Here is a 12321-nt window from a genome sequence, read left to right on the forward strand (position 1 = left end):
GGGGGCCAGAGGAGAGTGAAAGGAGGTAAATATGAGTGAGGGAGAGGTGGGAGGCAAAGGAAGATGGAGTCAGAGATGAAGAGCTTCATGTTTGAAATCACGGAGAAGTGAGGAGGTCCAGGGTGTGCCCGGGCCAGCAGGTGACAGAGTCGTGGCAGTGTCCATGGGTACTTAGGGGACAAAGGAGGACAAATTACCTCTGTGGGACCACTATGTCAGTGGAAAGCAGAAGGTGCACGGCGAGAGCAGATGATGGCTCAGGTAAGTGTTGAGAGGCAGAAAACACCAAGTTAGAGCCACGGAGGGGAGGAACCCAGTGCACAGTGGAGAGAACGGACACTTGCTGTTCTGTTGCTGCTTCCCTCCGTCTGTAGAGGAGATGGGAAGTCGGGGTGCTGATACGAGGCAGTCTGTGCTTTCACAAAAGTCTGTTTGGAATGCAGTTGCCCAAATGTTAAAAAGAAAAAAGAAAGAAAAAAAGAAAACCACTTTCTCTGGCTATTTCCTGACTTGTGAATGTTGTTCTTGGAATTGACCAAAGGGAGAAAAATGTGAGCACTGTATTTTTCAAGTTGATTTATGAAAATAGACCCTAAAGAGACCTGTGGATTCTAGAGGTAGAGCAGGAGGGGAGATATATAACACAAATTACGCTACATGTTAGCGTCATGCAAGTTTTCCAGCGTCCCATCCATTCAATGATTGTTACATGGATGCTGCCTTCGTGCCAGGAATCGTGCTGGGCTCAGGGAATGAGACATGCAATAGGTAACTGGACAAGGAAACAAATCTCCATGTCTAACTTGTGGGTGCCAGGAAGAAACCACAGGAGTAGAAGGCAATGAGGTAGAAAGGAGCACCCTCGGAGAGATCAGCCAAGATCTTTCAGAGTAGGAGACATTTGAACTGAAATCTGATGAATGAAAAGGAGTCAGCCATGCAAACGGTCTGGAGAAGAGCTTTCGAAATAGGGAATAAAATAGCACAGCATTTAAGAAAGGAAATTCTGACTCAACAGCCAATAGTTTTCCCCATTCCTTCACATTTTCCTGTGGGTATTAATTTGTCCTCTAGCATTTCTGCTTTGGTCAAGAGTCACTTTATCCAGTAATATGGCACCAAGGGTAGTGTGTTGCCGCTCTGAATGTTGAATACCAGTCAAATGAGATTGGGATCAAGTAAAAGGCGGCAGCTGGGAGGAGTCACAGGAATGCAAGTATGAATTTTAAAGCCCTGTTACTATTTTGCAAGCATGTAGCAGTGAGATATGAATTTTAGCATCTTTATGCTGGTCAGCATCCTGATTCTGAAATTGGCAAGTGACAACCAAAACTTCATGGAAAATAACTTTCTTAAGGGCCTTCTTCATGAAGGAAGCAAACCTCATAGGTCTGTCTGCTTTGATAGCTCTGAGAGAAAATAAGCACTAATTGTAGTACAACTTCAGAACGGTTTCTTTTTCTTTGTTTTTTTTTCATCTGTTGCCAATCTTTTTTTTTCTCTTCTTCTTCTCCCCAAAGCCCCCCAGTACATAGTTGTGTATTCTAGTTGTGAGTGCCTCTGGTTGTGCCATGTGGGATGCCGCCCCAGCATGGCTTGATGAGCGGTCCCACGTCCGTGCCCAGGATAGGAACCGGCGAAACCCTGGGCCACCGAAGTGGAGCGTGCGAACTTAACCATTCAGCCACAAGGCCGGCCCCTAGAATGGTTTCTGATCAGTTCTTGGTGAATACTCCACACCAGTAACCTTTCTGTAGGGAGTTTTTTTTTTTTTTAACTAAATGTTTTGTTTTAGAATAGTTTTAGATTTACAGAAAAGTTGCAAAGATAGTAGAAAGAGTTCCCAGGTATCCCCTACCCAGTTTCTCCTGTTATTAACGTTTTATATTACTATGGTACATTTCTCATGCCTAATGTATCAGTGGTAACATTGATACATTACTGTTAATTATATTGCACTCTATTTGGAATTCACTGGTTTTTCCATGAGTGTCCTCTTTGTGCTCCAGGATCCTACCCAGGGTACCACATTTCATTTAATCCTCGTATCTTCCCAGTCTACTCAGGTCTGTGTCAGTTTCTCAGTCTTTCCTTGTTTATAGTGACTTTGTCTTTAGGAGTACTGGCCTGGCGACCTGTAGAATATTCCCTAATTGGAATTTGATGTTTTCTCATGGTTACACTGGGGTTATCGGTTTGGGGGAAGAACACCTCAGAAGTGAAGTACCCTTCTCATCACATCATGTCAGGGGCAGATGCTGTCAATGTGATTTATCACTTGGGCATGTTAATCTTGATCACATGCTTAAGTTAGTGGTGTTTGACAGATTTTCCCACAGTAAAGTTACCATTTTTCTCTTTAAGGAGTTTTTAAAAAGATAATTTTAAACTACAGAAGTAATTTAAAAGTCTCTTGGTAAAAAACTGAAACACTACTGAATAGTTAATGCTTTAACTTGAACTCATGGGGACTCTAATACTGGCATCCCATTCCACTTCCTCAGAGGTGAACTCTGTGATTGCTTCAAGCCTTTTTGAATTTACATCGATACATATGTCCCCATACAAAAATATATATAATATAATTTTGTGTTTTAGTTTTCTGTATAAACGATCTGTCATACCCTATGGTTATCTTTCTGCAACTTGCTTTTTTCACCCAACAGTAGGTTGTAGAGATATGGCTCTGCTGTTATTTTAATGGCTGCATTATATTTTATTACATACTACATATCACACAGCCACCTCCCCCGGACACTTGACACCATTTTCCCCCCTATGAGAAACCATATTGAACTTTTTTGTACATGCCTCCTTGTGCACATGTGTGTTTCTTTAGCGTAGATTTTTAGAAATGGATTTTCTGGGTCACAGAATGTACACAATCAAAAATTTTTCATAGATCCTGCCAAAGTCCTATACTATTTTCCTCCAACCAGCATCTTATGAGAGAATCTATTTTCCCACTTCCATTTTGTCATTGAATATGTTTGTCTAAGCATTGATAATGTTTGTAATGATTCTATCACAGTTTAAGTTGGCCATTTACCTACAATTATTAGCATTGAAAGCTGACCACTCTTTTCTTTAAACACAATTCTAATTCCAGAATTCACTTACAGATCTGGGGTTGAGGGATAGAGGAAAAAATACCAAATTTTCCTATAATTGTCAACTGATGATAATGTATAACTAGAAAGAGATGATTCTTGTCCAAATGGACTGCACTTTTTGTATATTCATTTGAAAAAACTTAAAAATAATTTAACTGTAGTCCTGATCAGAAGAAAGAATGGACCAGCTAGCCCTGCGTGCATCCTCTGAAACCTGTAATTCTGTTATATAAATTTACTTGTGTCCAAAACCATTCTTTACCTGTTTATTAAAATGGCTATGTACAGACATCAAATACTACTATTGATCATCATATTTCTAAAGACCTGGTTTAAACTGGTCACTGTTCTGTAACTTCATGGAGTGCTGAAGTGGCAGGAAACACTGTATTCTTTCCTCTTCTTTTGCTTCTTCTCATTGGTCACACCAGGGAGGAAATGAAGGGAGAGCCATTTCCCCCATCTATGTTACCGCTCCCCTCCATTTCCAGAGATGATACGATACAATGAGTACATGGTGTCCTCTCACAAAACTGGTGTTGTATACAGTAGCTCCAGAGTGCAGGAAGTTCAGGCAAACACAAAACACCTTTTTTTCCTGGTTTCCTTCATCAAATTCGATAGAACATTTAAAAAACAAACATTTTCTGATGATGACAATAGTGACGTGTATTTATCATAGAATATTTGGAAAATATAGAAAAGTTCAAGGAAGAAATAAAAATCCTCATTATTTTACCACTCAAATATAATCAGAGTATTGTTAACTTTCGGGGTATATATTCTGTGGATATATACAGGTAAGCTGTAGAGATATTTGGGGGGAGGGGAATACATAACAGATTTACTTTTCCTTTAATTATCCCCTCCTCCCTTCCTCCCACTCCTCTGCTCCTGCCAATTTCCCAGAAGAAAATGAGATTTGTAATCACTGTAAATCTCAGAACTGTCAAAATACATGAACTCAGCCATACTGGCAAAGACCCAGCCACAAGGTAGAGTAAATGTCAGAGGATTTACTACCCAGGAAGAAGGACTGAACACAGATGGTGTTGACATTCTGGTTTCTGGGCAGCCCTGCTGCTTACCTGCACTGCGTCCAGTTCTCTTAGGGGAATACACTCACAGACTGTTGGTGTTTCCTAAACAGTTTCCTTCTGTGGGCTGTGGTTGGGTCTCTCTTTCCGGAGGATACTAATCCTCTCCCTTTACTCATTCGAGCCCATTGTGCCCCTTCCTTTCTTCCTGACCATCTGCCTGTCCAGCTGTACTTTTGTGGTTTGTTCAGTCATGCCTTCAGAGTGTTTTTTCACTGTCACTTGACGTCACTTTCAGTGCCTTCCTACGTAATTCTGGGTAGTTCTGGAAGCAGCTGGAAACGTCACCATCCCATCAGAGAAAGGTTGTGGCTCTGGACCTGCCCTCTGGAGCCACATTGCTCAATGCTGAACCGTGACACAAGAGCACCATAGGCCTGGGAGGCAAAGGCTTCTGTAGAGCCCCTCTCGCCCAAAATTCTGGGTCAAATAGAAACTGTCAAAATTCTATTCCCCTCATGGAGTATATGCTTCCCTAGATTTTTTAAAAATAACAGAGATTCTCTTTACTTTGGGATGATGATCTTATTTTTCTGCATTAAGGAACAGGAGTGTACCATGTCACCTCCTAGATTCTTTTCCAGTCCTAGAGTTGTGGGATGTTTACACAGAAATACACTGATGTGCACACTTACCTGGAACAGACAGGAGCTAACTCTACCCGTAGGCAGAATAGGAAGCTACTTAATGATGCACAGTTACACAACGTTCTCTCTTACCTATTCTTCTTAATACCCCTATCCAAAATTTTCTTCCCCACTGCCTGTCATAAAGACTGGTAGTCTATCTTTAGAGTCTTGGGGACTGTATTAGTTAAGATTAGGTTTGGCTATTGGTCATAGTTAAGCACAAAATAACAGAGGATTAAAGAAGGTGGAGCTTTCTCTCTCTCTCCTTCATGTTAACATCCAGGGGTAGGAAATACAGAGCTGGTGTGACAACTCTGCTACATGGAGTCCTCAGGGACCCGGCTCCTTCTATCCTGGAGTTCCAACAAATGTGGGCTCCATACCCAAGATCAACATCTGGTCTGAGCTGGAGCTCCAGCTGTCACATTCACGTTCTAAGCAGCTGGATGGAAAATGGGGGTGAGAAAGCTGCCACTTTAGGAAAATTCCTAGAAGCTGGCACATGGCATTTTCACTTTCATTCCATTGGCCAAAACTTAGTCACTCAGCTACACCTACCTACAAGAGAGGCTTGGAAATGTCTTCTTTATCTGGGTGGCCATGTGTCAAGATAAATATTCAATTGCCGTAGGAAAAGAGGAAAATAGATATCGGAGAACAACCAGTAGTTTCTGCCATGAGGACTTGTTGGAATTCTAAGAACCGACTATTAGAACATAAGTAACCCAAAGAGGAGGGTTTCAACCTAAGCTATTGCCGTTCAGTGTTTTCATGGCGATTGGTGCCACTATGAAAAAGCACAGATTACGAGAATGGGGTATATCCCCAGGGACAAGCAGAGAAACCAAGAAAGGGGCTGCCCAGAGGGCGAGGGACAGGACCATATATCAATGTCACCTTCTTCACAGTTTTCCCTAGAACCCTGGATGCATAACCTCATCCTTCCCAACATCAGGAAAAATGACCATGGAAATAAGTGTAAACCACAAATTCTGTGATTGATCTTACAGGGCTGAGTGACTACTGCAGTCCACGGCCAGGAGAGAACTGACATGTACTGAGCACCTGTGAGGTGCCAGGCATTACACTTTACATATGTCTTATCATTTAATTCTCACAGCAACTTATTTTCCATTATCATGCCATTTTACAAATGTGAAAACAGGATCAAGACTTTAAATGATTAAATCACAGAGCTAAAAAGTAGAAAGAGGTGTTTAATCCGCTGATCTCTCTCAGCCTGAAACAAGACTAGATTAGAGAAGTTCAAGGTTCCAAATGTCTGCAAATATGTGTATCAGCTTTTCATGAAGTGAATCATGTAAAAGGTGGTGGCAGGGGTGGTGGTGGCTGTTATTTAAATACTTTGAGTAGTTTTGTAAAATAAAGACTAAATAATAGTAAAAACAGTGACTTCTGATTTATTTTAGAAATCTAGATTTTCCAAATAGAAATGGATCAAGATGTCCTTCTACTTGTTCATCTAAATACGCCTTAGATCATAAGATTTAATTTTGTAATGACCCAAGCGTGATTTTCCTGATAATATTGCAAACGTTTATGTAATTCAACTAATGCTACTTTTTTGTTAGGATGAAAATATGAAGGAAGATGACCTTTCAATGGAACGAAATGAAAATGGCCTAGCACAAATAAGTCTCAGCCAACATGCTGACGAGGCTGTCAAGCAGGAAAAAGAGACAGGGTAAAATTAAATCATTTTATTGGTGACTCAAGGAAATGGATTAAACACTATGGGGAAAATTGAATGACTGATTTATGTGTAGGTTACATGTTAATTCAAAAATACTTGAAGCTGAAATAAAAGCAAGACTGTTAAAGCAGGTCAGACAACTAAATTAATGTTTCACCCTAGGACTAGGTTTTAACAAGAGTTACTGCTAAGAGAAATTACTTTTTATATTTATACCTATGGAGTCATTATTTTCCCACCAGTGCATTTTTAAAGAGTTGCTATTGTGAAACTCTTTTAAGTTAAAGAAAATAACTTCAATTTGGTGTATGTGAATTTTCCGAACCACTTTGAGGGGAAAGGCATTTATTCTATTTTTCCTACCTGCTGAAGGTACAGCTTTGCAAGGGCCCTACAATTGCTGGGCTTGGATGACAGAACTTGGCCCAGTGATAGGCAACCTGTCCTGATGAGAGGGACCTACTTGTCCTTTCTGTATCTGCGTCACCTGCGAATCAGGGAGCTGCAGGTATGTGGATGGCCCTACACAGTGGATTCAGGCCTCTGAAATGTTTGGTTGTCTAGAACGGGAGCTTTTCTGCTATTTCAGTAGCAATGCATCTTTACACTTTGTTCTTTGTTGTGATTCGTCCATGAAATCAGGCCTTTCTGGGGGTGGTGTGTTCCTTTCTCAGCAGTAGAGCTGACCTGCCAACCTCCAGGACCACATTAAGTTTTGCTCTTTAGAGTGGGGCTATCAAAGGGCAGGATCCTGACCCTATGCTTTTGTTGTCGTTTCAGCGCATCTGCTTAGGAATTCTGAACTATTTCAGATCTGTTGAGCGAACGCTGACCATCAACACTGCAGGCCTTACCTTGGTTGCAGGGAGCCTGGTCCCCACCAAAGAAGATAGTTCCTGGGTAACGATGGCCAAAGGAGGCTTGGGCACCTTGCAAGGCCTAGGAGCTCACCGCTATGTCCATGGGACATGTGCTGAGCACAAGGTGAGGGATCCTGCTGTGACTGCCTCTTCCTCTCTTATCCTGTCTCCTAAGCCACCTTCTTCTTAGCATCTGGAATCAGTTAACATGATGGAACAACAGGTGGGGGTTTCTTAGGGAAACGGTTTTTGAAAAACATTGTGGTGAAAAGGCAAATGGCTTTTTAACCACAATAAAATGCAGTGTCCACTTGAAAACAGGACAGAGTCAGAGAGCACTCTAAAAGCAGCCACAGAGGCCACACTAGGAAGGAAAGCATTTCAGCTGCTGGTTTGTTGACTTTGTAGTCAACAGAGCCATGAGGGCCCTTTCTGTTATTCTAGCCTGAGAACCCCATGTCCTTACAAAGCTCTTGTAAGTCCTCCTTGACGTTGCTGGAGGTACATTTTGCCTCTTTCCTGTTTTCCAAGCCCCAAATGAAAAACCAGATTAAAAAACAAAGAAAAAAATTTCAAAGAGCTGAACAATAAAAAAAATCTTTCATGCCTACAAAAATCTGTTTGCCCTTTGGTGCTTTTAATATCTCTTAAATATATTTATTCTATAGTCTACAAAATTCATATTAAACTCTTTTCTTTGGGAGCCAAGTGGAAAATGCCTAAATTTTCTTGGAATGTTGTAGACTCTCTTGCAATATTTTCGTCTCAATCTGTAGAAAGTTTATTCCTGAAGGTAGCGTTTAATATGAATTTTATCTTCTTAGAAGATACTAGGTTGATAAATGTGAAAAATAAAATCTATTTAGCTATCAAACAAGTCATATTCTAAGTTGTATGACCCCTGATTTATGCTTGTCATGTCTGTAAAGGTGTGAAATCTTATTGTCAACTATAGCGAATATGCAGTATCCGGAGTAGCAATGTCCAAGGAAATATAATGAAGCCACATATATAATCTAAAATTTTCTAGTAGCCACATTTTAAAAAGTATAAATAAATGTGAAATTAATTTTAATAATATAATCTATTTAACCCAATGTATCCAAAATATTACCACTTTAAAATGTAATCAATATAAAGAGATCCTTGAGGAGACATTATACATTTTTTTGTACTAAGTCTTAAAAATCTGGTATGCAGCTTATATGTACAGCACATATCAACTCAGACAAACCACACTGCAAGTGCTCAATAGCCACATGTGGTTAGAGGCTCCTGTATTGAGCAGTTCAGCTCTAGATATTGAAAAGCATTTTCTTATTTTTCCCATCCAGTCACCTAGAGTCCAACCTTCATTCAGTATCCGGGAGATTTTTTGATCTCTTTCCCTAATAAATACTCCCTTCCCCCATTCGCTCACCATACACAGACTTCTTCTTTTACCCCTCTGCCCCCCTCCTTTGCTCCTAGCTGTTAGTTAGTCAAGTCTGGTTAGTACACCTCTCAGTGGTGCTAGAGAGGAAGGTTAAGACACTTTTGAAAGAAACACGTCTTTCTCTTGCTAATATTGAGCCTGCTCATACCATAGCTGTGGTGTGTTATTTGCCAATAGATTAAAAAAAGATCTTTTTTTTACCACTGAGCCCTCTCCCAGTTTGTTTGTTCTGGTATGGGTGTAAGGGGTAGAAATGAAGGAGGAGAGGGGAGACAAATCCTATCCTGCCCCCTTGATTGTAGGAGGAGCTGCTCAAGGGTAAGGCCATATTTCTTTCCCATGTTCTCATAAACAGTAGGAATAACAGCACCCTCAGAAGCTGCCAGCAGCTACAGCTACTACTTTAGTGTGAGAAACTCAAGGAAGTGGCCTTCTTTCAGTCTTTAATAGAACCATGTGGTTTAGCAGCACTCCATGTGTGTGGCCTTGTCAGCATTTAAAATAGAATGTCCAGACCTGGCTATGTGATTCTCTCCCATGTAGGAGATGGGAAGCACAGATGCTAATTTGTTGAGTTGATCTCATCAGGCCTAGGGCTGAGGCTACTGAGCGGGCAAGGAGCCCCAGGAGCTGACACTGGAGAAGATCTAAGATAGAGACCCCTTCCCTGGGCCCAGTGTGTTTGATGAGTGAAGTCTTGGGCTAGTATTAACAAATATTCACTCAATGACAGTCCCAGAGAAGGAAAGCACCTGCAACCCATCACGGACGCTTGGCTACTTCAGGAGCTTACTTTAGGCGTGCGGCAGAGTAGAAAGAGACCCAGAATGAAAGGCAGCAGGCTTTTCCTGGCTGTTTGACCTTGAGTATGTCTCTTCAGGCACAGAGGCCTGACACCCCTTGGTGTGTTCAGGATCTGCCTGGACATGACATGCTAGTAGCAGAGGCTATCATGAGCAAGTGGTGGGAGATGAGGCCTCAGAAGAAAGCAGGCCAAACCATGAGGGACTAGGCTTTCCTTAGGATATAGACTAATTCCAATGTTGGTGTGGAACAGAGAATTTTAAATAAGAGAATTGTTCTCCTCATTGCTTTGTAAATTTCTCAAGATCTTTGCTGAAATGTAATCATGTTTATTCCCTTGCTTGAAGTCCTTCATGAGTTTCCTCTTTCTCACAAGATAAAATCCAGGCTCCTTGATGACATTTACAAGGCTGGGAACAGTCTGGCCCCTGCCAACCTCTTGTACCTCATTTCCCTCCACTGTCCCTTTACCTCCATCCATAAGGAGCTGGATCTGGCCCTTCTCTGAATGGACAGAGCTGTTTCATGCCTCTGGGCCTTGTAAATACTGGCCCTTCCGTCCCTCACCTCCTCATTCCTTGGTAAATGCCTACTCTATTCAAGAGTCCATTCAAATATCACCTCTCTGGAAGCCTTCCTACTTCTCTATGCAGAGATGACTGCATCTCCCCATGGCTTGTCTACCTCCATTACAGCACTCAGCTCAGTGCCATGCCAGACTGTTGGCTTATCTACTCCCACAGGCTGTCATTCATTCATTCACTCATTCATTCCACAAACGTTCTGACCAATAAATATACTAGGCACTGTTCTAGGCACTGGGGATAAAGCAGTAAATAAAACTGGCACAAACCCCTGCCATCTTGGGACTATTTAGTGGAAAGAGACAGACATCAAATAAATAACAAAGTAACATTCTCTATATAACAGATGGTTTGGCAGCAAAGCTTCCTCAGACTTCCTAGCCCCTTACAGTTGGGTGGGGCCATCTGATAAGCTTTGGGCAGTGGGCTGTGAGCAGAAATGACATGTGTCACTTCCAGGCCAAAGATGTAAGAGCTGGTCGATGACCCTCCAGCTCTCTTCCCCTACTGCAGCCAATAGAGGGCACATGTCGAGCCACAAAACGGAAACATCTTGGATCTCTGGGTCGCTGCTGCAAGATAGCTGCCTAGAAAGTAACTAGTCCTGCAGCGGGCTCTGCATGAGTGAGAAATTGATTTTAACTGAAGACCACTGGGCTTTGGGGTTGTTTGTCACAGAATAACCTAGCCTTTGTGGACTAGCAAAGATGGTGATAGGTGCCATGGAGAAAAATTAAGAAGGAAAGGAAGATAGAGAGTGGGGAAAGCTGGTGATGGATGTTGCAGATGTAAGTAGGCTGATCAGGGACAGCCTTACTGAGAAGGTACTATCTGAGTAAACACCTGAAGGAAATCAGGAAGCAAATCATGTGACTGACTGGGAGAAGAGTGCCAGGCAGAGGGGAGAGCCAATGCAAAGGCCCTGAGGCAGAATCATGCCCAGTAGAAATGCAGGAATAGCACGGAGTACAGTGTAGCTAGAGTGAATGAGAGGGAAATCAGCAGGAAATGAGGGTAGAGAGATTGGAGGATGGGGAACAGGTTATGTAGGACCTTGTGGACCATTGTGAGGACTGATTTGACGTTGAGTGAGAAGGGGAGCTCTTGGAGAGTTTTGAGCAGAAGAGTGTTGTGATTTGACTTACATTTTAACACTCATGCTGCTGTATTGGGAATAGACTGAAGGTACTCTAGGGCCAAAGCAGAGACCAGTTAGGAGGTTATTAGATTGATCAAACTAGAGATGATGTGTCTAAGAAGACAGCATGGTAAGAAATGGTCAGATTATGGACATATTTTGAAGGTACAGCCAGTCTGATTTTCAGGCAGGTGGGATGTGGAAGGTGAGAGAAAGAGAGAAGTCAAGATCGATGCCAAGGTTTTGGCCTGAGCATCTGGAAGTTTGGAGTTGCCATCATCTGAGATGTGGTTGGAGCATGTTTGTTGGGAAGATCAGGATCTCAGTTTAGGACATGAAAATTTTGAGATACTTACTAGATGTTCAGGTGGCAAAAGGAAGTAGAGAGTTGGATATGTATCTTTCACATAGTAGGGATTAAGTAAATGTTTGTTGGACAAAAGAAAACCTCCTTATTAACAGAATGGTTGTGAGATCACAAAAAGACAATGTGCTTTGCGAAGTATGTCATGCTGTTCAAATGAAGAACAATTAGCTACAATAATAATGTTATACTCTGCAGGTGAGGCAGAGAGTAGGAGATATTTTTAATTTTCTTTTAAAAATATTTGAAAGATTGTAGCCAATGGATTGAGTCATTCACTTAACAAATTTTGATGAAATTCTTAAACTGGGCTATTATTATCTGAAATTAATGCAAAGATGATTTACAAAAAAGGTAAGCTTGTCAGAAAAATACTGTCTACATTGCCAAAAGACCTAAAACTCATCTTAATAAGGGATGGCAGAAACCAATAGATCGAAAAGAATGAATGATGGGCCACCAATTTTTCTATAGTTACTCTACTCAAATAGTTATCTTGGCATCGGTTAATCTGCAGACTTAAAAACATATGAATCATTCCAAAGATCAGGTTATTTCTTACCCAAACAGGTAATTATTGGCT

The 12321-nt window shown here is 41.5% G+C and overlaps 1 protein-coding gene across 5 annotated transcripts in view; it reads left to right on the forward strand.

The window, feature by feature from the left end:
• LOC102147786 (uncharacterized) overlaps nucleotides 1-12321 on the forward strand; it is a 165451-nt gene that overhangs the window by 42583 nt on the left and 110547 nt on the right. For all 5 annotated transcript variants that reach the window (XM_023650884.2, XM_023650885.2, XM_070225345.1 and 2 more), the window contains 3 exons: nucleotides 6432-6544; nucleotides 6926-7061; nucleotides 7334-7537. In XM_023650884.2, the coding sequence (XP_023506652.2) occupies nucleotides 6432-6544; nucleotides 6926-7061; nucleotides 7334-7537 (453 nt within the window). The remainder of the gene's footprint in view (nucleotides 1-6431; nucleotides 6545-6925; nucleotides 7062-7333; nucleotides 7538-12321) is intronic.

The sequence above is a fragment of the Equus caballus genome, chromosome 10 (assembly GCF_041296265.1).
Source record: "Equus caballus isolate H_3958 breed thoroughbred chromosome 10, TB-T2T, whole genome shotgun sequence".
NCBI lineage: Eukaryota > Metazoa > Chordata > Mammalia > Perissodactyla > Equidae > Equus > Equus caballus.